We start from the raw sequence: 26124 nt of genomic DNA on the forward strand, positions 1-26124 counted from the left end.
CCGTCCCTTGCACGCTATCTTCAAGGAAACTTAATGTCTGCCAAGAGTATCTTCAAGGATGTCTACCCGACCTTTTCCCACAACTGTAAGCAAGTCTTTCTAAATTTCTACATGTATGCAAATCTATTCTACATTTCTACATGTATGCAAATCTATTCTACAAATGCAAGTGTATTTACCACAACATATCCCCCCATTGGGAGTTTATACTCCCATTCTGAACAGAAATTAAAATCAAAAATGAATACAGGGTAGTGGTAAAGTATTACAAATCATAGACATCAATACACGGACAGAGTTTACGCAAATCGAAAATAAAATAAAATTCTGGCGGTCAGCCTGCTGTGATCATTCTAACTTTCATTGTTCATGTTTCATTTACAAAAACCCCCAACACTCCAAACATCTGACCCATGCACTAACCCCCCCCTTCATTTATCTTTATCCGTACATACTGGATTATACACGTGGACCGTCGACGGTTGATCGGTACGTGATAAAGGTAAATGAATAATTGAACTGATAAGTGATAACAAATTTTGGTAACAGTCGTCGATACATTTCAAGATGAGTGCATGACTGGATAGTGATACAGTGTACACATTGGCCTTTGGCCTGACCCCCGTGAACAATTTGAAGACCATGCACTGTCGTATTCGTCAACGGGTCTCATGAAGTCAGATGTTGGAGTGAGTGTTCATCCCAGCAGGCATCACGCTCAGTTTCCATGCAGCCAAAAACCCGGAAGCGACGATGCATCCTGACCATCCCAGACAGCAGCTTGCTCCCCGGCAGTGTGACATACCAACAAAAGAATCACAATCAGAAACCAATATATTTGTTGCTGTTATTTCTAGTGCTATATAGTGTGTTGCGTGTTTAACAATAGTGCTAATTGATATCGTATTCAGTCCAGATCATCATTTGTGTCTCTTTCCGCAGATGCTCCATTATTTAATGTAATGTAAACTGACTGTTAATGCTGCCAGATAAAATTCAAGGTGTTGAATTTAGTTGAGTCATCTGCTCCTCCTCACTCAGGAATAAGCTTGGATATTCAATCACTAACTGTGCTAATTGAGCTTCTGCCACCCTAGTTTTAGCCACTACTGTCATTTGTTCTCCAAAAGTCTTAAGAATTCCTCTTTTAAGAATAGGTATGGCACAGAAACACAACAAACACATAATTATTACGACAGTTAGTACAAAAATTTCCCCCTTCGCTAACATACCACCCCAGTACCCAAATGTAGACGAGAACCAATCAAAAGAGATACTGTTCTTTTCAGTATTTACTGTCACTTCATTGCTCAACTCACGAATCTTTGACAGTGCTTTTGTGAAGCTTCCTGCTTCGGCTGTGTTTAAAGGTATATAAGTACAGCATTCCTCATTTATCATATGACACACGCCTCCTTTACTGGCTAAGAGAAAATCGAGGGCCTGACGATTCTGCCAGGCCATCCTAGATGTCTCATGTAACTGTTCTATCGCACTAAAGGCCTCGTTAGTGTAATTAATAAACGTTGTTGGTTGTAATAAATGTAATTAATCCATTCTGCGTTCTTATTCGGAGTTATCCAGATAAATATCGATTCTAATCCAGACTTAATTTCATTCCTAGCTTTAAATTCCTCTGGAATTCCTCTCGGTTGTCCGATGGTATCTAGCTATACACGTCTACCCGGAACATATGCTTTCTTTACTGCGGCCAATTGTCAACAAAAATATTTCATTCAATTACCTTTTCCCCTTTACATTCCTTCCTTTTGTCACTTGCATGTCCCCCTCTTCTCTTTTCCTCAATGCCTACTATCTCTTCCCCTTTATACCTTCTTTTACTAACTTTTATCTTTCTGTATTTGTAACTTCCTTACTTGCTCTGCCAACAATCCATTTTCTACATAACTTTCCCTTCTCCTACGCCCTCTAACACATGCTTTTTAGCCCACTAGTTTAATGGGAAATTGACATATAACCATCTCACTTATTTATTTATTTATTTATTTATTTATTTATTTATTTATTTTTTTTTTTTTTTTTTTTTTTTTCCAAACCAATTCAATCTACTATCTTAGCTTCACCTACTTAATGTGAAAATGACGTGCATTGATCTACAATGATTCATCTTACTCATTTTTATTCGACTCAATGAATTTTTCCTCCATATTCAATGAAAAGAAAGAATTTACTCACGCTATTCCACTACTTTTGTACAACAATGCTTCTATCTCAAATTAATCAATTCCAATTCACTCAATTGGATTTTTCCTCGTCTTCACATTCCTTAACTTTCCAATTTTGAACTGAAAACCGGAATAGGTTAACCTTTTTCTTTTTGTTATTATTCTATCCTTTCTTGGTGTTATTCTGGCATTAACATAATCTAAAGCACCTAAAATAACCAAACATAATTTTTTTGAAACTTTTCACATTTAAATTCATCGTTTTCCAACTGAAAAAACATTTATTTTTCTGGGAACTCCATAGGCTCTCGGACGTTATGTTGCACACCCTTAGCGTCAAAACGATTTCTAAAAAAAAAAACCCGAACGTTTTCGATTCCTAACGAGACGTGCTATCGGTTCTATCTAAAACAATACATTTTAAACCGTCTTCCTCTTTAAAAACGTTTTTCTCGTCTCAATGAGTACTGTATTGTTCCCTTTTTCCTTTTCCTTCGATATTTTTCTGTTAATCCTTTCAGTTACGTGGGCCGATTAAACGCTGGACAACCATATAGACAAGAAAGATAAGAATACAGGAAAGAATACAAACACTTACAACATTGAACAAACATAAAACAAGACAGATGGCCCACAAAAATTTAAGTTAATTAGTCTAATTAAGTCAGTGCACATTGAGACCATGCGCCTACACAACTACCGAGTTAGGGTTATGGTTTTCCTCTTCTACACAATTTCCCGAATTTTACGTATATGGTCTAGCGGTTAGGATTCCTGGTTTTCACCCAGGCGGCCCGGCTAGCTCAGTCGGTAGAGCATGAGACTCTTAATCTCAGGGTCGTGGGTTCGAGCCCCACATTGGGTGCCATTTAAATGTTGGAGAAATTGGAGGTTCGATAATCGAGAGAAAAGTCTTCTCATATGTGGATAAGGAAAAATGGACAGGAGCCTCGTTCGGAGGGAGATGTCACTTTATTGATTCGTCAATGAAGATCTCAGAGAGCTGGGAACATGACAATGTATTTAAAGCTGGTAGTGACGATTAGGCTTCGATTGAGTACACCCCAAAAGGCGGTCCTGTATCACGTATCAGGTACAGAGCGTCCCGTCCCTTGCACGCTATCTTCAAGGAAACTTAATGTCTGCCAAGAGTATATTCAAGGATGTCTACCCGACCTTTTCCCACAACTGTAAGCAAGTCTTTCTAAATTTCTACATGTATGCAAATCTATTCTACATTTCTACATGTATGCAAATAGATGTCTCAAGTAACTGTTCTATCGCACTAAGATGAGATATATATATTGCATTTTGGGGAGAAATGTACTTGATAAAACCCAACACCCAAAGCATGCGTAACAATGACAATAAAGGCATATTCTATTCTATTCTATTCTATACCATACCAAGTCATGTTGAAAGGCGATTTTAAAAAAAGAGACAACATGTTGAATAAGTTCGAACTAAACATGATTGACATGCCTGTTAATATTAGTAACGACGTAACATACTAAGAGTTATTCAGACAACTAGCACAGGGGTTTTCTACGTGGTGCCTGCGGTGACTAGGGTGCTAGGACTAAGGCTGGGTCATTTTGATTCTCAAGTGAAATGATTTTTGTTCGTTCTTGACTCTATCTAAACCTACTCCCAATAATTAACCTGGCAATAACAGCGTAACAAAATCTACTGTATCCATCTATCTATCTACCCTGGTCATATCCCTCAAGAGGGGTTACCGACAGCAAGACAAACACAAAAACAAAGAAAATTTAAAAAAGGGAAAAAGTAGCAAAAAACACACACAAAGATTTTTTGGGACCATGGCCAACCCACATGCCCAAACACCCAAACAAGTTAAGCACCTCGGCACCCAAGTTGTTCATGCTTTCGTTCCTTTCAGATGAAACGGGACACAAGAAAGCGCCCATGTCACTCGGGTCAGGGTGACACAACACACTCTTCTGTTCAACAGCAGGGCCCGGCAGCTTTCACTGGTTTACCCCTGCCGCATCATAAGGGTGCCCTGCCCATCCCTTAGAACACGTCGAAACATCCCACTATCCATTTACAACACCTCTCCACTCATTCCTATCACCAACAAGAGCTCTGGCTTCCACTATATTTAGACCTCTTTCCTGCAGTGCACTCATAACACCATCCATCCATGTCAATCGCGGCCTTCCTCTTGCTCTCCTTCCATTTACTTCTACTCTGTAGATCCTCTTCAACATTCGCTCCTTGTCCATCCTCTCCATGTGTCCAAACCAACCGAGTACTCTCTTATCCACACGCTTGCTCAGTTCCACCACTACTCCAGGTCTGTCTCTCACAATTCCATTTCTCAATCCATCCAATCTTTTCACTCCTAACATACTCCTCAAACACTTCATCTCAAAAACATTTAATTTCCTTTTCTAATCTGCGTTCAGGCTCCAAGTCTCTGCACCATACAACACAGTCGGCACAATCACACTCCCATGCAGTCCCCTCTTAACATCCACACTCATACTCTTGTTGCTCATCACTCTCCTCAGCGCACTCAAAAACTTGCAACAAAATAGTAATAACATGATAAGTTATTACTTTAGAAAAACATAACAAACTGGGTGCCTTTGCGCTTATCAATAACCCCTGCTCTAGCAGACAAAACATCCTTACCAAACTGTAATTCAATAATTCCACATGTAAGTCTCACTCAAGTAAAAGTCGCACCGCCAGTCAGACTGAAAAAAAAACGGATACTTATAATCTGGAAAATACAGTATATTGCTTACGAATCAACACAGCTAAAAAAAGGGAAAGTCAAGTGAGCTAATTTTGTGTCTTTGAGTAATGTTGGAAGCCTCTTAGGTTACAAGACATAAGTTATAGTCGTATCTAAATGTGGGTGCGTATTTACCAGAAAGCTGGAACGGAATTGTAACGCTCAAACTCGGTAAGCATGCGGTCTGCTGTTTACTCACAACCACGTCATGTGTGATTTATTTACGCGGTGGCTGCCATTGGCTGGCATTATGTTGGCTTTTAGGGTGCGGGTGTAGCGATTCACAACCGGAGAAAAACGAAGGTTGTTCGCAATACAGCAAACTGGAGTGCTCATGGTGTTGCACAACTAATTTAATTCTGCAGTCTTAAGTTGGTGCTGTCTTTTCCATTTAGTTGGTATGAAAGTGGCTTTTTCTCATAAACTTGGGGACAGACAGCAACTGCCTTTCAACAGCTGCTTTCTCCCTATTCGCTTAAGGTCTCTTTGTTTGTTTAAGCAAATTAAAAAAAAAAAAAAAAAACTCCCCGTCCTCGATAAAAAGTGGGATGAATTCCACCTGACGGTTTGTTTTGTTTGAACTAAATTGATGTATTATTTTTGCAAAAACCTTAAAGTCCTAATTGGTCCACTCCAAAGATTTTTTTCCCTATATGCTGAATTGAAATTTCTAAGCAGTGGTGGTCAAAGGTTTCTGACCACACTACAAAAATAGATTGACACTTTTAGAAAGACTGCACGCCTTTATTGTTAATTGTAAGAGTAAATAAGACTTCTGAAGTAGAATATCTACTCAAGATTTAGGGATTTGTACACAAATTCCATTTCTGGGATGACTTTACCCGTATGTTGTGAAACAGTGAGCAGAATGCTTCAAAGTACCTCTATTTCACCAACACGCCTACCTGTGAAGAAGCACAATCTGGGGACTCTTGGGTGGGCTTTCCTATCTCTAAGGTTGAAGTCACTGAGGTGGTTAAATTCCTCCTCAGCGGCAAGGCCCGAGCGTGGATGAGATACACCCGGAGTTTATTATTTATGTTGTGGGCTGCCAAATCGTGTGGATAATCTGGGACAGACTTCTGGATTAGCAGAGTAGAGTGGTCCCCTTTTTAAGTGGGGGACCAGAGAGTGTATTCCGACTACAGGGGAGTCGCACCTCTCAGCCTCCCGGTCTATTCAGAGGTATTGGAGATGAGATCTGTCAGGAAGTTAAATATTAGATTCAGTAGGAACAGTGAATTAGCTCGACAGCAGGGGTCTTAAACTCAAGTGAGTTGGGGGCCGCTGAAGCTAGGGTTCGGATGAGGTTGGGCCAAAATGGGATTTTCCACAAAAACAGTGCTGACAAAAACATTCTGCTGTTCTTAAAGGGACAGTGTTTTATATTTCTCCACTAGATGTCATTAATGTGTCGTGCAACCAAAAATGAGGCCAAGGGAGACTACAAACTACTGGAAGTGAGGTAAAATAATAATTTTTCTTCTAATTTTTCACAAAGAAAGACAAAAGAATGGAAAAATATATATATTTAAAAGGAATAAAAAAATGGAAATAAGAAAAAAGAAAAAGAGTTGAAAAGGGAAAACAGGTATAAATTGAAAGATAGGGGAAAAGAAAGCAAAAAAAGGAAAATTGAGAAAAAGAAAGAAAAAAGGAAAGATTGAAAAGAAAGGAGTGAAAGAGAAAAAAGACAAAAAGAAACATAAAAACAATTTTCTCTCTTCTCTCTTTTTTCTATTTTTCTTTCCTATTATTGAGTTTTAAATTTTGTCTTATTTCTTTTTCATTTTCTCTTATCCGTGTTCTCCTTTTGTCCTTTTTTCTATTTTTTCCCTTTTCTCTTCTTTTTTGGTTCTCTTTTTAAAGCAATAAGGTGCATTTTGATCACTTTGAGTCTCTATATATTGTTTTTTTCAGTCATCGTTTTCAGTGGTACAACAGAATACAGCAATGTCCATTGGGCAAATAGTAGACAAAGTCCCTTTAACTTTCACATAAGGCAGGGGCCCCAAACTATAATCATGGGGCAGCGAGTTTGAGACCCCTGCTCTACAGGGTCTTAAAGGGTGACAAAAACTGTTCCATATGTGCGACCGTGATTCAAATAGTTTATTGACACCGTAAACTATGAACACAATACCCACATAAAATTTACAATATATTTATTTAATGTCTTTCAAAGTCCAATTCATCATCAAATACACCAACGAGATGTTTCCCCTGTCTTGCTTTTTTGCGTTTATTTTTATCTTTCAGGCCGACTTTCCCTTTGCTTCGTTCTCTAACATTAGTCTCTGTTTCTGTGTATAAAAATAGTGTGAGAATGAGATTAATTTGAAAGCCTTTTTGTTTGTTATTTATATGAATGTTGATCTAGTGGTGAGGATTTGATGCTCTCACCTCCATTATCTGGGTTCGATTCCTGTTGCATCCAATGTCTTGTAATTGCCATATTTTCGACTGATCAATCATTCCCTGAATACGGTAATATTCTACAGTGAGACCTCGTGTATACCGCGCACCCAAACTTTGAGTTCTTTTGAAGCTAAAAACACAAATAAATACTGTAAATATCAAACTCACTGCTTAAAACAGGCAGTTTCAGATTGATTTCTCACAGCCAAGCCAAAAATGTACAGAAGGAAGGTGTGAAAGAAAATCTCATTGTGTTATTCTCCTTCACGTTATGAAAAGTTCATCACCCTGTTCCGATATTTCGATCACACTTGTGAAAATGTGACACATCATCACATTGTCCGCTAATGCAGAGCCAAGGAATACTTTTATTCATAGAAAATTCTCAAGGTGCACTGTCAGTCGAAAATGCTTGAAATTTACTTCTCAGTTTCATGTTTTGTTAGTTTTGTTAATGATCATGTTGCTTAAATTGACTACCAAGTTTTTATGATCAACTATGGCTCAGTATGCAATGCAAGTTACCGGTATTCATTTTTTACTCTATTTCTTTAACATGTTTCACTCTAGTTTTATCTATTTTTTCTTGAAAAATATCAAAAATAATATTTAGCAAAAATGATCAGTCAGTCAAACATATTTTTTTTTACTATGTACTAACTGTTACTTGTGTGTGTGTGTGTGTGTGGGAGGGGGGTCTAACTGAGAAAATAATCATTGTAATCAGCAAATTTGTGTGTGCAAGATTTTTACTTTATTTGACATATTATTGTTATTTTTCCAGTGCAATCTTAAACAGCTTCCTCAAACCAACTATGTGATGTCAAATATTTCACTGAACTGCCTCCTGAGCATATAAATAGTATATAAAATAAAGGAAATAATACTTCAAATTATGTGCTTTACTCTTTTTGATTGTTTTTATTTTTTACAGTGCAATCTTAAAGAGCTTTGTTCAATAAAATAAGTTATTAAATATACTGTGCTAACTCCCAAGCAGATAATAAGTATATAAGTGCTATCCGCTGCCATCTGCTGATATGGATGTCTATCATAGTTACTTGTTTGATCAGGAGGGGAAGTAAATATACTAAATAATGATAGGTATTTTTGCAAAGATCAAATTGGTCAATTTCCTGCAGCACACTTGACAAGGTATCAAAGCACACTGGTTGAAAAATACTGCGCTAATGAGCCCAATTTTGTCTATTCCGACAAATTCCTCTCCAGTACGTTTTTTTTCACTAGGGAGATCCATGCCGAGAGGTTTGCGCTGTGCTCCGCTGCTGTGCTCAGCCCCTGCCGGCTTCATAATGAGTTTGCAGAGATACTTGTGTCAGCAGTTTGGAATAGCTTTCCAGCTGTGTGCATGCCACTGCTGTTAGCTTAGGAAATCACACCACAAAATCCTTGAGTATTTGTCCTACTCTTACGTGTACAGATTGTGTTTTAAAAAAAAGTGCATGAGGAAACTACTTTGAAGAAATAATCGTAAAACAATTTCCACCCGCCTAACCATTTTGAGGAGCCAAGCACACGAGTGCCAACTACATTTGTGACTCATTGTCCCAACAAAGAAAATTGTCCAGACATGTGAACAAACATAAAAAAGATTCTTCTTTCTTCAGGAAATGCCAACTATAGCCTTGTACAAACTGCGTAGGTTCGAAAATAAAAACAGGCACGCATTGCCAACAATGAGTCATTTATTAGATACATTTAATTATTCATGTATTTTATTTTTTTATTTTAAGAGAAGCATCTCTTGATAGCATTTAGGCTAAAGACTAGCAGTTAGCCGAAGCTAAGTAAATAACAAGATACTATGCCCATATACTAAGTTATGTGCACTTGATAACAACAAATTAATATATTTGATCTGATATGAAGTGTGGGCTGCAAACCGAACATTTTTCATGAGTTGCCTCGGTCCAGTCTTTTCGCGTTAATGTTTTTACCACAACTCTCTTCTTTTTCTTTAATCAGGAGTGTCTGCTGGTATCCGGTACAACATCAATTTATAATCACTAACATTTTTTTATTCTACAACACAAACAAAACATGACATTTTTACACCGAACTAGCAGAAACAAAAGCGTGGTTTCTTCAGTGTGTTGAGTACAGTATACTTTTGTCTCCGGATTCGACTTTGACGTCGCGGTAAGAAACGGTGGATATTAGCACCCCTAAACACGAGAATTTCTGTCTTTGAGGGTTTTTTTTTTAATTCTTGATGGCCATACGGAGAAAAATCCAGTTTGCAAGCTGTCCCAGAGGCTACCACTAGAGGTCGCTCGAGACCGTTCACTACTCATGGCTGCTCACCTCCAGCATCAGCTCATCCCGTTTGCACGTGCAAATTACTACAAATGAAAAATTGTGATGTAAAATGTTTTGGTGTGTACAGTCATTTGAAATTTCAGTATCTTAAATTTTTATGTGTAGAGTAAGTGCAAATGTATTATCAACTGTCCCTCAATCTCATACCTGTCAACCTGCACCAACTTCTCCCTTGGTTAATGATTGCATATCCTCCTTATTGAGCATTAATAAACCTTACAAACACATTGCTAAACTCGCAGCAAGACATACTATGTAAGATACTGTGACAATTTTAGCCATCTGCGATGACGTTGTTGTCTGCTAACAGTGACAGAGATGAAGTGGATTTTTTTTTAAGCCCATATAAGAATTGTTTTACAGCGTACAATATGTGAAATGATAAAAAACATAAAATACGTTAGAATCTATAGTTAAACAGGTATTTGATCTCAATGACTCCTCTTTGCAACAACCCTGCCCACCCTTCCTCTGCAGCACGAACACACATTCATTACGGCGCTCACAGTAAACTCGCATTTTATTGGTTTAATATCATCTTATTTACCTTCTCACTGTTTTATGTTCAATTACTATTTATATGTATTTCAGTTTTTAAGAAAATTTGTTTTATAGCTATTTAGGGGTCACTTGTATGCTTTTTGGAGGACGGGAGCTGGCCAAATAGTTTTAAATGATTTTCTATCGGAAAAATTCGAGTGTTAACTTAAGCAATTTGAGCTACGAGTACGATCCTGCATCGATTTAAGCTCGATAAAAGAGGTACCGCTGTACTTTCATTGTCAAATATCTTTCCGCCAGGATGGCAAGTGACTCTTTAGCACCCCCTTGTGGTGTGGAGCAATGAGGGGCGTCTGAATGAAGGCCATGGAGCTGAAAGTCTGGGTGGACGGTGTGCAGCGCATCGTGTGTGGCGTCACAGAGTTCACAACATGTCAGGAAGTGGTCATCGCGCTCGCTCAAGCCATCGGTAAGCCAAAAGATTGTTTAATCCAGGATTTGTACGGGTGCTTGAAATCATTGAAAATGCTTGAATTTTACTGTTATGTTTTTAATGATTGAAAAGTTCTTGAATTTTGGGTTAGGTTCCTGTATATGCTTGAAATTGTTGGCATGTTTTCTTAACAAGTCTGGTTAAAAATGACACCGGCTTTCTGGTAGCTTCGCTTTTCCATTGCATTTTTTCTTTACTTGTTATTACCAGCAGCTGGCATTAGTCTGTATGGCGTTCTACGAAGTGTCATCCCCCTACGGGTTGCACCCAAGAGGATAGGAGCATGCTACACCTATAATGGGCACTATTAAATGTTTATTAGTGCAAAGATGACGTATCATTAATGGGCAAAAAAATGGAGGCAGCGTTTTCTAGGGGTAAAATGTAAACTTCTGCCACTAAAAATTTAAGCAACATATTACCACCACTTTACCCAACACTTATATTTGTTTCAAAAATATTTACTAACATTTGAATTGAAAAATTGCCATGAAACGTACTTAAAAAGTGTCCCCTAGAGGGTGCGAGGCTCCGTCAAGGGGCGCGCTGTTCTTTTTCTTTCCTTGCACCTACACTACAATAGGTGGCGCTCTCTTTTACGGAGTGTTTTGTTTAAATTAAGCCACTACACAGTATAAGCATTTTGTATGAAATGTAGACATGAAGTGGAGCAGACCCTCTAAGTGACTCCATGAAAAAATATTTTAACACGGATGAGAAGACAAGCAAAGAAAGATGGGTTGAAGGGACAAAGAAAAGTCTCCTCACAAAAGTTAAGACGGAGAAATTTGACGAAGCGAATGTAGCTAGCCGCAACCACGGAGGGAGATGAGCAAAGACTAGTGTGTTAGCTATGTTTAAAAATGATGGCAGCGGACAGCATGAAACCCAAAAAATGAAGACGTTAATTAAAGACATTACACCCCAATCATGCTGATAAAAGAGTAATTTTAGTCAACATTCAATAATATGAACTCTATTTTATAATGTTAACCAAAATACTTATAAGCCAGTTTGTTATATTCTTAAAACTTCTGGCAAAATATGCTAAAACATAATAATGTATTTGATGTGTTAAAAAGTCACAATGCTTATGAGAATTTACAGATAGATCTGGGGGTTTATTTTTATAACGATAAAAATGTAGTATATACATAGAATGAATTTATTATTCTTATAAAATAAGTTTTAACATTGTTAACTATTCAAAGGCTATTTATAATATCTAGAGATATTTGATTTTTACAAAGGGTTATAACCTATATGTTTTAGGAACATACACACTTGTGTGTATTTTTATATTACGGTATGTACTTTACCAGAAGAATTTGGGTTGACAATCAGTTATATTCTGAAATAGACTGATATATTAAAACTTTTAAGTAGTACGCATTTTTTGAGTACTTACTAGGTTCTGTTGGCTTGAATCTAGGGATAGTATGAATACTATTTGGGCACCTATTTATTGAACAATATTAAACCCTTTCTTATCGAGTACAAATTGGGACTGTCGACCCATGATTATTGACAGATGGAGTAGCATGAAACAGTTGATAAAATTGTTTTAAAGATAGCCAGAAGACTTTGACGCTACTTTTTTAACTTTTAACAGGTTATATTAACATATATGTTTGAGTATATATTATATTAAAACAAGGGTTTAAGTTTTACTTTAAACAATTAACTCTTTGTGATGATTCACTAGGTTTCAGTTAATAAAGTTAATAAAGGCATTCTTTGATCAGTCAAGTCAAGTCAAGTCATTTTTATTTGTATAGCCCTTAATCACAAATAGTCTCTAAGGGCTTCACAAGTTATTACATATAAGAAGTTTAGGTTAATCGTATGCTATAGAGTAGAAGTGAGTTTTAAGCTTAGATTTAAACATTTCCACTGAGGTTGCAGATCGGATCTCAGGGGGAAGAGCATTCCACAACACCGGTGACTGGATGGAGAACGCTCTCGAACCAGCGGAACACTTCTGGGCTCTTGGGATCACCAGGAGACCGGCGCTCTCGGAACGAAGGCTTCGGGCCGGGACATAGGGGGAGATCAGATCTGAAAGATATGAGGGGGAAAGTCCATGTATGATTTTGTATAGTAATAGGAGAACCTTAGGGGCCGGTCACACAGCCGTTTGCGGCTGAATCACGGCCAGAAATTTCTGCCTGTGAGGCGGACGCTATTGGACGGTTTGAGATCGCCATACAGACGAGATACAGCAGTGCTTAACACGCGGTCAGAAATTTGCGCGCGGGTGGCAGCGCGAAAAAGTTTTGCGCTGCTCAATTCTTCAGAGCGCGGGTACACAGCCTTTCACGAGCGTATTGAGGCTGAACCACGCTGTTGGGCGCTGTTGGACGTTTTGAGACCGCCATATAGACGAGATACAGCAGTGCTTTACTCGCGGTCGGAAATTCACACGCGGTTGGCCGCGCGAAAAAGTTTTGAGCTGCTCAAAAGTTTGAGCACGTGTTAAACCGCGTGCCGCACACGTGGTCAACACGAGGTAATGACGCGGAAATGACGCGGAACGACGTGCTCTGGCCGCGGCCAGGGCGTGGTTACACATGGGTAGGACGGGAAATTTCAGCGGGTAATCGTGGGTGGAGCATGGTAATAGCATGTTCTGCGCCTGTATCGCGGTGTTATTACGTGAAATTAGCGTGTTACGCGTGTGACAGTCAAACGCCTTTCTCCGCGTATATACAGCGCGATTTGCCGAGCACACGTCAGTTGTGCTCGAGACGTCAAGGGGTGAACATGGATTCCCGTCACCGTAGTGACCTCGTCTTAATCCATTTTTATTTCTTGACATTTCTTTTCAAGATAATAAAATAAAAATGATGCCATAGCTTGAAATCTTGATCTGTTGCGTAGGAGTCGGATTTGGGCTCAACACCGGCTCGGGAGCTTTTATACCGTGGTCCACACGAGAAAATGATGCAGAAATGACGCGATGAGGAAGCGGAACAGTCGCCGGCGTCTGTTTTGCGGGCATACCACCGATGAACAGCGGGTTGGCCAATTTTGCGCATTTACCATCGCGGGCAACCACGAGCAAAAAAAACCCGCAAAATTTTAGCCGTGATTCAGCCGCAAACGGCTGTGTGACCGGCCCCTTAAAATCGCATCTGAGGTTAACAGGGAGCCAATGCAGGTTAGCCAAACTTGGGGTGATGTGATCGTACTTTTTTGTCCTTGTTAAAAGCCTCGCTGCAGCATTTTGTACCAGCTGAAGACTCTTGAGTCTGGTCATCGGAAGACCGGAAAGTAGTGCATTACAGTAGTCGAGACGGGAGGTAACAAACGCGTGAATTATGATTTCCGCATCCGACTGAGAAAGTATAGGACGAATTTTAGCAATGTTACGGAGATGGAAGAAAGCGGTTCTAGTAATTTTCTTCACATGTGTTTGAAAGGACAGATCGGGGTCGAAATTGACACCTAAATTTTTAAGTGAGTCGCTCTGTGTGATGTGGCAATTGTCTACAGGACTGTCTCAGAGAATTTGAATATTGTGATAAAGTTCTTTATTTTCTGTAATGCAATTTAAAAAAAAATGTCATACATTCTGGATTCATTACACATCAACTGAACTATTTCAAGCCTTTTATTATTTTAATATTGCTGAATTTGGCTTACAGCTTAAGAAAACTCAAAAATCCTAACTCAAAATATTAGAATATCATGAAAAAGTATACAAGTAGGCTATTCAACTAATCACCTGAATCATCTAATTAACTCGAAACACCTTGCGAGGGTTTCCTGAGCCTTAAAAACACTCAGCTTGGTTCAGTAAACTAAATCACAAGTATGGGGAAGACTGCTGAACTGACTGCTGTCCAGAGGACCATCATTGATACCCTCCATCAGGAGGGTAAGACACAAAAAGAAATTTCTCAAAGAGCAGGCTGTTCACAGAGTGCAGTTTCAAAGCATATCCACAAAAAGTCTGTTGGAAGGGAAAAATGTGGCCGGAAACGCTGCACAACCAAGAGAGATGACCGCAGCCTTAACAAAATTGTGAAGAAGAGCCGCTTCCAGAATTTGGGGGAGCTTCAAAGACAGTAGGCTGAAGCTGGAGTCACGGTATCAAAAGCCACAGTTCACAGACGTGTCCGGGAAATGGGCTACAATAGCCGTATTCCCATGGTCAAGCCACTTCTGAACTCAAGACAACGGAAGAAGCGTCTGACTTGGGCTATGGAGAAGAAGCACTGGACAGTTGCAGAGTGGTCCAAAGTCCTCTTTTCAGACGAAAGCAAGTTTTGCATTTCATTTGGAAGTCAAGGCGCCAGAGTCTGGAGAAAGGCTGGAGAGGAGCAAAATCCAAGTTGCTTGAAATCCAGTGTGAAGTTCCCACAGTCAGCAATGGTTTGGGGAGCCATGTCAGCTGCTGGTGTTGGTCCACTGTGTTTCATCAAGTCCAGAGTAAATGCAACTGTGTACCAAGAGATTTTAGAGCACTACATGCTTCCATCTGCTGAAAAGCTCTATGGAGATGAGGATTTCATTTTCCAGCATGATCTGGCACCTGCCCACAGTGCCAAAACCACCAGTAACTGGTGCACTGACCATGGCATCACTGTCTTTGATTGGCCTGCTAATTCCCCTGACCTGAACCCCATCGAGAATTTGTGGGGTATAGTTAAGAAGAAGATGAAAGACACCAGACCTACAAATGCAAATGAGCTGAAGGCCGCTATCGAAGCATCCTGGGCATCAATAACACCTCAGCAATGCCACAGGCTGATTGCCTCCATGCCACGCCGGATTGATGCAGTAATCCGTGCAAAAGGATTCCCAACCAAGTACTGAGTGCATCAATGGACATTTTCAAATGTTTGATTTAGTTTTGCTGTTATAAAATTATTTTTTTTACTTGGTCTGAGGAAGTATTCTAATATTTTGAGATCGGATTTTTGAGTTTTCTTCAGCTGTAAGCCAAAATCAGCAATATTCAAATAATAAAAGGCTTGAAATAGTTCAGTTGATGTGTAATGAATCCAGAATGTATGACATTTTTTTTTTAAATTGCATTACAGAAAATTAAGAACTTTATCACAATATTCAAATTTTCTGAGACAGTCCTGTATGTTCACAGCGGTTTTAGAGAATAAGTCACGGGACTTAGATGGACCAATAACTAACATTTCAGTCTTTTCAGAGTTAAGACGCAGGAAATTGAGTGACATCCACTCTTTTATCTCAGTGAGGCAGGCCTCCAAATTTCCACAGTTTAGTGTGGCAGATTCCTCCATCGGGAGATAGAGTTGAGTGTCATCTGCGTAGCAATGGAAACTGATATTATACTTGCGAATAATATCACCTAGTGGAAGCATATAAATGCTGAAGAGAAGGGGGCCAAGCACTGAACCCTGCGGAACACCACAAGTAACACTAAATGGTTCAGATGTCAATTCGCCATATTTAACGCAGTGTGTCCTATCTGAGAGGTAGGATCTGAACCATAAGAGGACGTTTCCTGAGAGACCAATCCATTTTTCCAACCGTTCTAGCAAGATATTATGGTCCACTGTGTCAAATGCAGCACTAAGGTCCTGCAGCAGCAAAAGTGATGATGCGCCAGAGTCCATTGCCCGTAGGAGATCATTGGTTACCTTGATCGGAGCTGTCTCAGTAGAGTGGTTAGCCCTGAATCCTGATTGCATTGATTCAAAGAGATTGTTCTCGGACATTAAATAATTCAGCTGCTGTGCCACTACTTTTTCAAGTATTTTAGAAAGAAACGGTAGGTTTGACTCAGGTCTATAATTACATAGGTTTTCTGGATCAAGGTTGGGTCGTTTTCGTGTGGGTTTAATGACGGCGGACTTAAAAGCAGCTGGAACTACACCTGAGGAGAGTGATATGTTTAAAATATTTAGAACTGAAGGTGCAAGAACGCCAAAGAGACCTTTAATAAGTGAACCTGGAAGCGGGTCGAACTGGCAAGTCGTCGGTTTGGTCGTATTTACCATCTGTTTAAGATAATCGAGTGACAGTTCACTAAAACGGGACAAAAATCCTGGACAGCCACCTGTCGTGCATCTATAGATTTGAGTGCTTTAGTATGTGTTGTATTAATACTGTCTTTAGCAATTTCTTCCTGTATGCTTTGGATCTTCTTAGTAAAGAAGACCATTATGTCGTGGGCAGAATGAGTGGAGCTATCTGGGATAGTCGGTTGCCTTGTGAGCGATGCTACAGTGTCGAAAAGGACCTTGGGATTGTTCTTTTGTGACGCAATCACCTTCGAAAGGTAGGCTGATTTTGCAGAGGCCAGGGCCGCTTTATACTTCAACAAACTATCACACCAGATTTGATGGAAAACTTCAAGCTTGGTAGCGCGCCATTTTCTTTCAGATTTCCTGCATTCTCGTTTAAGGGATCTAGTTTCATTATTAAACCATGGTGTGCGTCTTTTAGGTCGTGATTTAAGCCGGATGGGCGCTACTGAATCCAGGGCACTAGCCAGGGTAGCATTGAATTCATTTAGGAGTGGTTCGATAGAGCCTATGTAGGAAGGAAAGGACGCAACTGCTCCTGGAAGAATATCGGAGAGCTCAGAAACTGTGCCCGTGCTTATATTGCGTCCAGTGAATCCTTCAGTTTTTTTTGGTACTACATTTATCTAGCACCTCAAATGTAACTAAATAATGATCCGAGATAACTGTAGTACACGATAGCACCGTCATGTTTGAGGTTGAAACTCCTCGAGTCAGAACCAAGTCGAGCGTGTTTCCATCTTTATGGGTTGGCAAATCAACCAGTTGATTAAAACCAAATGCATCAATTATAGACTGAAACGCAAACTTGGTTACGCCCGGATGAGTATTTAGCGCTGCATTATGCTTCTCCCCCAGACTACGAGAGTAGCCATATAGCACGCACGTTGAAAAAGGGTGGCGGTGTCGCGCTCATTTCTGAAAAAACGCTCAAATTTACTCCTCGTACCTCTAATAATCACAAGTCGTTCGAGGCTCTTGTTATGAGGTCCTCTCCATTGTCAATTTATGTGATAACTATCTATCGCGCACCAGGACCATACACAACTTTCTTAGACGAATTTGCTGAACTTTTGTCTGAACTAGTAACCTATGCAGACAAAATTATAATCATGGGGGACTTTAACATTCATATGAACTCCCCACTCAGTTCACTCACTGCGTCATGCAGAAGTGTACTTAAAGGGACAGTGTGTAATATTTAGTGTCTCGTATCATTCCTATAAACTATCATACCAATGTTCATTTTTTTAAAAAAAACATAGTTCGAGAAATTTATATTTCTTTTTAACTGTGGATTCCCTTCTTGGACCGGCGCCATGTTCTTCCAGCATCCTGCAGCCACACTTTGTCGTGCATCTCTTGGCCCCTCAGTGCCAACACAGTGACATCTATTGGTCAAATATTTACACATTCGACCTTCAAAACATTTTTATAGACACTTTTTACTCAAAGGGGGAAGCGAGAAAATAATTAAAAAGCACTGCTAAACAGACACCTGCTGTTAGGCAAAGTCAATCACTCTAAAGAAGGCAGTCGAGGAAATAAAGAGGATTATGCACTAAAGCTGAAACCTTTTTTTTTTTAAATCACGTTGCTATATGTGATAGCGCACGGTAAATAGTGTAACATTTCAGCAAGAAAAAGGCTTAATCAACTGCAGAATATGAATGTATCGCACTTGTCTTCCAAATAGGGGAACTTGTAAGGACTTCAGGCCGTAAAAATATTTTTAAAATTTGTATTTAGAAATAATTTATTGCGGTCAATAAAAATCACTGGTTCTATTATTATGATTATTAATCATTTCATGCAGAAAAATATATATTATGTACTAAAAATATTTCTAACTATTGTCTTTAACAAAGAAAAATGCTTTATTACAATATTACATTTGGAATTATTGTTTTATATACAGACGCTGACCTTCTTTTGAACAAGATAGGTTCCGGACGATCAATCGTAAATTTAATTTGTTCGTACGTTGCTTCAGTGCTATGTTTTGTATGTTTAAGGTTTATATAAGCATGTTTAAGGCTTGCATACGTAACCTGTATTGTTTTGTACTAAAAAATAAACATTTCATAAAATAATATAGTCTATAAAGATAAATAAAGTTAAGTTTAACTTACTTTTGGAAGATGAGCTTCAAGAGTGGTAAAAAGTGGCCAAAAAAAGGCGTTCTGACCATGTTCTCAACCGCATCAAGCTTTCTTATTCCACTTTCATTTCAAATGAAACGGCTCGCCTCTTCTTTACACTTTAAACCAACCATATCAAATGGATGCACAAGATATTAAACAATAAAAATGTCAAAGTTCTTAGCGCACTGGAGATACAGTATGGAATGTTTACACACGAACTAGGAAGAACAAGTGGATTTTTTTTCTTTCCGGGTGGATGCTGAGTGACTTTTCACAGTGCCACACCCCAGTAGCTCCGGAAAGAAGCACTACAGCACTGTCCTGTACTCGGAAAGGGTTGCACACAATACAAAATCTAACGTACAGCAATGTCTGGATATTTTTCGACATCTTGAAATAAATGTTTGTATCTACCGTTTTTGGTAAGTCGAATGGTAGTTAGTAGGGGAGCGTCTGTGTTGTGAAAAATAATAGAGCAAGGATTGGAATTTGTTAGAAAAAATTTGCACAGTTGGCTGGAGAAAAAAATAGCTGATTCGTGTATTTATTTTTTGGTATATGCAGATAAAGAGTCTTCCACCAATACTTCGGCAATACATGAGGAAAATAGATACCAAAAGCCAATCAATTTTTTCGTGTTCTCTTTAGACTGCTCTGTTTCATTGTCTATTCGCTTATATATTTGGTTATGTCCAATTGGTTTTGAAACACACAAAATATACAGATAGTAATATTCATTTACAAATAAAAAATTTAATTAAAAGTAGTAGCGAAGTAGTATCTCCCTGTTATAAGTACCGTATTTTCCGCACTATAAGGCGCACCTAAAAGCCTTTATTTTTTTTCAAAAGCTGACCATGCGCCTTATAATACAGTGCGCCTTATTTATGGATCAACATTAAGTCGCAAAGTCTTCTATTTAACTTGCAGGCGCCGACTAGATTTTCCCCCAAATGCCAAGTAGTCCGCGGTGTATGCTGGGATTCATTTACTGGTGTTTCATTGGCTAACCAATGTGTCAATCATCATTTGAATCGATCACTATTGGCTAAACTTATTCGGCGGTCAAGGGGCGGATCCTTTTTATCATTTACAGGCTGGCATTGGCTTGAACGGCAAAACAGGGCCTGCAATTGGCCGAAAAAGATGAATGTGTATAGCACGTGGTTGACGGCATACATAAAGCATTTTTTACTATACTGTATTTGTAAATATTTTATTCTCCTGGATTTACTACACTCACGGATATAAGAGAACATTGGCTGCACATTATTATGAACACACCGACTTCTGTGAGCTACTCCGGCTATATATTATCCCTGTATCTTGTTTCAGACTGAACGCGATGTTTCTGTGATAAGCGGTGCAGATAATGGATGGAATGGAGTGTCTATTTTTAAATTAAACTCAATTCCAAGTGTTTATTGTCATATGCACAGTGAAGTTGCAAGTGAAAAAGAAAATAGAAACTAAGGAATGGTTGGCATTTCTTGAATCCCAAGACTTTAACCTTCCGAATGATGGAACGATGCATTTGAGTGACATCGTACGGACACCGCATCCGCACGTGTTCTCGACGAATATTTGCGTCTTTGCAAGCTTTCGGAATGTTAAGGGGGTAATAAGTTGGACTGAACTATCTGACTGTTTTGTCGACGTTCCCATTGTAGCGCCTTATAATCCGGTGCGCCTTATGTATGTCAAAAATAGGACCAAAAACTATTATTTCGGGGTGCGCCCCATAACCCGGTGCGCCTTATAGTGCGGAAAATCTCATCTCATCTCATCTCATTAGCCGTACCGCTTATCCTCAGTAGGGTCGCGGGGGGGCTGGAGCCCATCCCAGCAATCATCGGGCAGTGGGCAGGGGACACCCTGAACTGGTTGCCAGCCAATCGCAGGGCACACAGGGACAGACAACTCATTCGCTCATTCACACCTAGGGACAATTTGGACCGGCCAATTCACCTGAAATGCATGTCTTTGGAATGTGGGAGGAAACCGGAGTGCCCGGAGGAAACCCACGCAAGCACGGGGAGAACATACAAACTCCGCACAGAAAGTCTGGAGCTGGATTTGAACCCACGACAGGTTCCCATGACATGAACTGTGTCGCACAAGCGCTAACCACTGCGCCGCCGTGCTGCCCTAGTGCGGAAAATACGTTACTAAATTTGATCATTTGCATTGAAAGACTCAATGCGTTAGGGCTACTTCAGAAGTGTTTTATTTTATGGTTTGGCGATATCAGGTTGGCATATTATAAACTGCAGGTCATTATTTGATTAGAAACGGCTCCTTTGTTTTCATATCTTGCGGACTGGATTAAATCTACTGGCAGGCCTAATACGGTTTGTGGGTGGTAGTTTGGTGACCCCTTAAATGGACATTGTATATTATTTAGCGCTCAAATGCTTTGATTAATTGAAAAAAAATACTGATTTAAATAATATGTAAAATACATTTTTAAACGTCTTTTTTTTAAAAATATTCTTAGATGGAGATATTTATATTTATTTTACATGGCATGAGGCTCACTTAAAGGGAGCTGACATGATTGTCTGCCATCTTGCTGCTATGAGTAACCCCAAAAACGCAAACCTTGTGAAAGGCTGTGCAAAAAAGCGAAGAATAATGATGCGGTTTGGTCACTTTTAAGTTTCCGTAGTTTGTATTCTTCCTTGTGCTTTATAGCATTTATTTTTGGTTGCACTATCAAATACAGTGACATCTGTTGGCCAAATATTACGCAGTGTTCCTTTAAAGCAATGTTTCTCAACTGGCGGGTCGCAACTAAGGATCGACCGATCTGGGTTTTTCAGGATAGATACCAATTATTAGTACTAAAAGGAGGCAGATAACCGATATTTGGAGCCAATAATAATTTTCTGTAAAAGCTTAAAAATGTGTGTTAGAAAATTTTAATAATGCAAAAACAAAGAATATTTGTCATGTATTCAAATAAAATCACGCAACTCTGACAAAAACTGTCGCAAGGCCCCCTGGTACTGTTGCCCCTTTGAAATGACTCACAAGAATCAAGTTCAGCCTTATTATAGGCAACTTTGTATTGAACATCCAGATCAGCTGTATCTGCATTTTTTCCCTTTTCTTCCCACCATACCTTTCTTGAGTCCCTTAAAGGTACAGCATTACCTAAAAAAACATACACAGGCAAACCAATCATATTAATGAATTCATTTTAAATTACAATGTGTCTTGAATGTAATAATAATTGCTCATTTTTGTTTCTAAATAAGTCAAAATAATTCAGGGTACCACACAAGGTTCCGATATATCCAAGCACAAATAAGCAGTTTGCAATCGCTGTTTATTTAAACACCTGTCTATTTCGGAGCTGGCCTCGCATGGTGTGCTAATGGGATTCACCATTTTGAATGGATTGTGTTCCCTCAATGATTACACTTTCTTTGGGTAAGTGTGAAACACATTGTAAAGCGCTTTGGGAAGTCTTCATTGACTTGAAAAGCGCTATATAAATGCAAACCACCACCACTATCTTTGCGTAAATGGAGAAAAAAACGGTTAGGAATATTTTTAAGCTTTGCATACTTTTATGGAAACATATTTCACAGGGGTGACACCTTTAAATAAAATATTGAGGATCATTGGTCTATAGAAAGTGTCACAATTGTACTCTTTAAAACAACATGCTCCTGGAGGGGTTCCATCCTCTATCTTGGGTTCCCACAAATTCACCCCTCCCCCCTTCCCACTCTCTAACAGTGTCCCAAATGGTGCCTGTGGAGCAGGAGTTATGGCACTCACTGTCCTTTGTGCTGCCTGTGCCTTTTTGTCCACACCACCGCACTTTGTGCACGTCCGTGGAGATTAATGTGCCTCTTTTCCTTGCACCCACGCACTATTCTACACACACACATGCACTAATACGCTCTGAATTCACAGAGCTGTGATTTGTTGAACTCAGTTCCGAGTCCAAACCTTTTGTTGAGTTGAAATTCCCCCTCTACAAACTCCCTCTTTAGGGTTTACTGTTGTTTTCTTCTTCACCGAGAATGGCGGAGTTAAAGGAATTACTTCAAAGCAAAGCCCACTTTCCTACATCTTTGCTCGTGGGAACATTCGATATACAGTGCAGTGAAACCGCATTTGCCCCCCTCCTTAATTCTATGTTTTTTTTGCATATTCCTCACTTACTTAAGTTTTAGGACAGTGAGCGCCATAACTCCTGCTCCACAGGCACTATTTGGGACACTGTTTGAAATTTTAAAAAGCTGCTAATGTTAGTTGCTACTGTAAGGCTTGTTGCAGCTAGCAACCTCTAAAGCAATGCAAGGCCAAAGCTAACAGCTCACCACTAAAGCTAATTATGTGCAGACGACAGCAAAAAAGTCCAACTAAAATACTTAAAATGAGATTTTTTTTTCAAATTTTCAATGTTTTAATGGAGCAATGCTAGATACCATTGCTAGTTTCTAATTCGTCTGGGATGTCAACTCTTTAAGCAAAGCTAATGTTGTCTGCTAATGTTGACACCTAAAGCAATGACAAGAAAGATACTAAATCTCACAGCTAACTGCTAAAGCTAATTATGTTCTCCCTACCTAAAATACTTAAATTACAATGTACGGACAGTATTTGCACATTTTCACCCTCAAATCAAGTCCTCAACTTATGCAACCAAATTCAAAGCAATGGAAGTTATCTATCAAATACACTACACCTCTCTTTCTGTGTCTTTGGCATCATGGTCAGCTCGCTGAAGTTTCCTGTAATCCTCGAGGAACGATGACAAGCAAATTTGGTCTGCCACCACGGCAATCACCAATGACACCAGGTCAAAGCTACGTAGGGGGTTGCCCTGGCTCACATTTTATGCAACGCAGTCCTCATTCACATTTTCTTTCGATGCAGTAGTAAATATATACTTGTCTGTGTAATCGGCACCTTGAATGGTCACATGATCCCGAAACACAGAATCTAGGCAAATTTAGGTTTGCGGGGGCGCAGTGCCGTTTGTGTTCTGCCGCCAAAGGTGACAATGCCAAATTCCCCACACTGTTTGTGCCTGCTGTGTGCTGGGCTAAAAGTTTAGAAAATGGGCGTGATGTACTTAATTTTTATTACTGTTTAAGCCTGCAGCTTAAAATCCAGTTTGGGTCGCACAAAGAGAAAATTGAGTTTCGTTTCAAAATGTGAACCTGTTGCTTTTTATCAAATGCATTTTGTAGTCAGAAATTTACAGTACTTAACTAAATTCAAGATGCGTGGATGCAGTTTCAAGTTCTGGTTTTTCAAATTCAAAACTCTCGTCCCCAATTTAACTCAATACTAGAGGTTGACCGACTATCGTGCCAGCTGATTATTGGCATCAATATTTTGGAACTTGACTGATATCAGTATCGGCATTTTTATTTACTCTGTAGGTTGATTAAATATATTTTAAACTTTGTTATTCAGGCTCCGATGCAGCCAAATTTTGCTTTGCGTCTCTCCTGCTTCTGTCGATCCTCAGAGGCCGATTTGATAAGCAGGAACAATAATGTTAGAGTGGCAGCTCTGCTAACTCGTCCCGATATGCCTGTGTCAGTGGTAGTAAAGTGTGTTTGGGATTCTGAGAAAAAAAGTGTAGTTTTTTTTTTAAGGACGCACGTTCAGGTGGAGACTGATGTTTTAGCTCTCATCATAACATTAGTTCGTCAATCAAGTTTGTGTGTTTGTAATTGAGAGAGCGCATAAAAATCTGGCTTAAGTGGAAAGCATAATGATGAGCTGTTACCATAACATTCGTTTGTCAATCTGGTTTTAAAACAGGAGTGCCCACACTTTTCAATTTGCAAGCTCCGTTTAATACCCTTTTTGTTTTAAAGTTTTCTAAGTCATTTTGGTTTTCTTGACATTTAAATTTATTTACAGTTAACATTTTGGGGAGCTTCTTAAGTTTTTATGTACCTTTATTCGGGTTGCTGCTAGGTTTGATTTATTTCCTACACAGATAGTTTTGGTTTAAGTGAAAGACTAGTCATGATATTTGTGTTGACATTCAACTCTATTTACTGTAAAAGGTTACAGAGAGCTATTAAAAGTTGTATTTGAATTTATAACAAATATTTGTTGTTTCTTTTTGCATTGTTACAATTTTTTTACGCCAATTTTTAGGCTTTTACAGCAAATGAATATCAACTTCAAGTGCCTGTTATCAGCCTCCTTTTAACGCTAATAATCGGTGGATCCATACTCCCTAGGTACCACTGTGTATGCACTTTCACAAGGATTTAAAACGCCACGTCACTCTTCTTGCCCGTGTCCCAGGCCGCACCGGCAGGTACGCCTTGATCGAGAAATGGAGGGATACGGAGCGCCACCTGGCCCCTCAAGAGAACCCTGTAATTTCGCTCAACAAGTGGGGCCAGTACGCCAGCGACGTGCAGCTCATCCTCCACAGGACGGGCTCATCCAACAGCGAGCGGCCCCCTTCGGAGGGGCTGGCCCGCGGCTCCGATCGCGTCTTCTACCGCCAGAGTTTGCCTCCACTGGCCAGGCTGTACCAGTCGGCGGCTGAGCGCTCGCTCAAGCGCAGAGAACCCAAACGCAAGTCTCTAACCTTCAGCGGAGGAGCACGAGGTCTACGGGAAATATTTGGAAAGAGCAGACCTCACCAAGGTATTGATTCGTGATTACAAGATAATGACATTTGAATTTCAAACCTGCATGCAGTTTTTTTCCCTTTTTTGTTTGCTGTTTCTCACAATCAGCGTCGGGCGCATTACTAGTAAATTGCTAAAGTTTGGTGATTCTCTGCTCAAAGCAACATTTCACTTCTGCGTCTTTCTCTTAATCTGATTTTTTTCTAAAATCTTCTAAATGTACATAAAAGACCTTAATCATTCACTTTTGGGCGTGCTTGCTATAATTTATCCCTGAATAAATTGCAAATCAAATATAATTTGTTATTTTAGATAATGTTTTGCTACACACATGCTTAACTTCCTCAACAGGTGTAGGACATAAAATTATGAAATCATTTTTTTTCCATAATAATTTGGTGAACAACACTCGACTTAATTTCATTATGCAATTAAATTTGACAAATGTATATTTTTACTTGCTATTCTGTTCAAATGCTACATGTCCCAGTAGTAATTTTCCACCCTGTTAGAATGAGCTCAATTGCTCCCCAATGACTACAATTCCATAAAAGCCATGTACAGGAAGTGACATTGTTTGATTTTGGCGGGGGTTCAACCGTGGAAAAAAAAAGCAACAGTGATAATAATAATAC

The 26124-nt window shown here is 39.3% G+C and overlaps 1 protein-coding gene and 1 non-coding gene across 3 annotated transcripts in view; both read left to right on the forward strand.

Moving 5' to 3' along the window:
• rassf8b (Ras association domain family member 8b) overlaps positions 1 to 26124 on the forward strand; it is a 66698-nt gene that overhangs the window by 18842 nt on the left and 21732 nt on the right. For both annotated transcript variants that reach the window (XM_088348664.1, XM_088348666.1), the window contains 2 exons: positions 10513 to 10681; positions 25155 to 25505. In XM_088348664.1, coding sequence (XP_088204790.1) covers positions 10570 to 10681; positions 25155 to 25505 — 463 coding nt within the window. In that variant the 5' untranslated portion in view covers positions 10513 to 10569. The remainder of the gene's footprint in view (positions 1 to 10512; positions 10682 to 25154; positions 25506 to 26124) is intronic.
• On the forward strand, positions 2979 to 3051 carry trnak-cuu (transfer RNA lysine (anticodon CUU)). The gene has a single exon. It is a non-coding gene; the product is annotated as a tRNA-Lys (tRNA).

The sequence above is a fragment of the Urocampus carinirostris genome, chromosome 11 (assembly GCF_059441175.1).
Source record: "Urocampus carinirostris isolate Australia breed hairy pipefish chromosome 11, RoL_Ucar_1.0, whole genome shotgun sequence".
NCBI lineage: Eukaryota > Metazoa > Chordata > Actinopteri > Syngnathiformes > Syngnathidae > Urocampus > Urocampus carinirostris.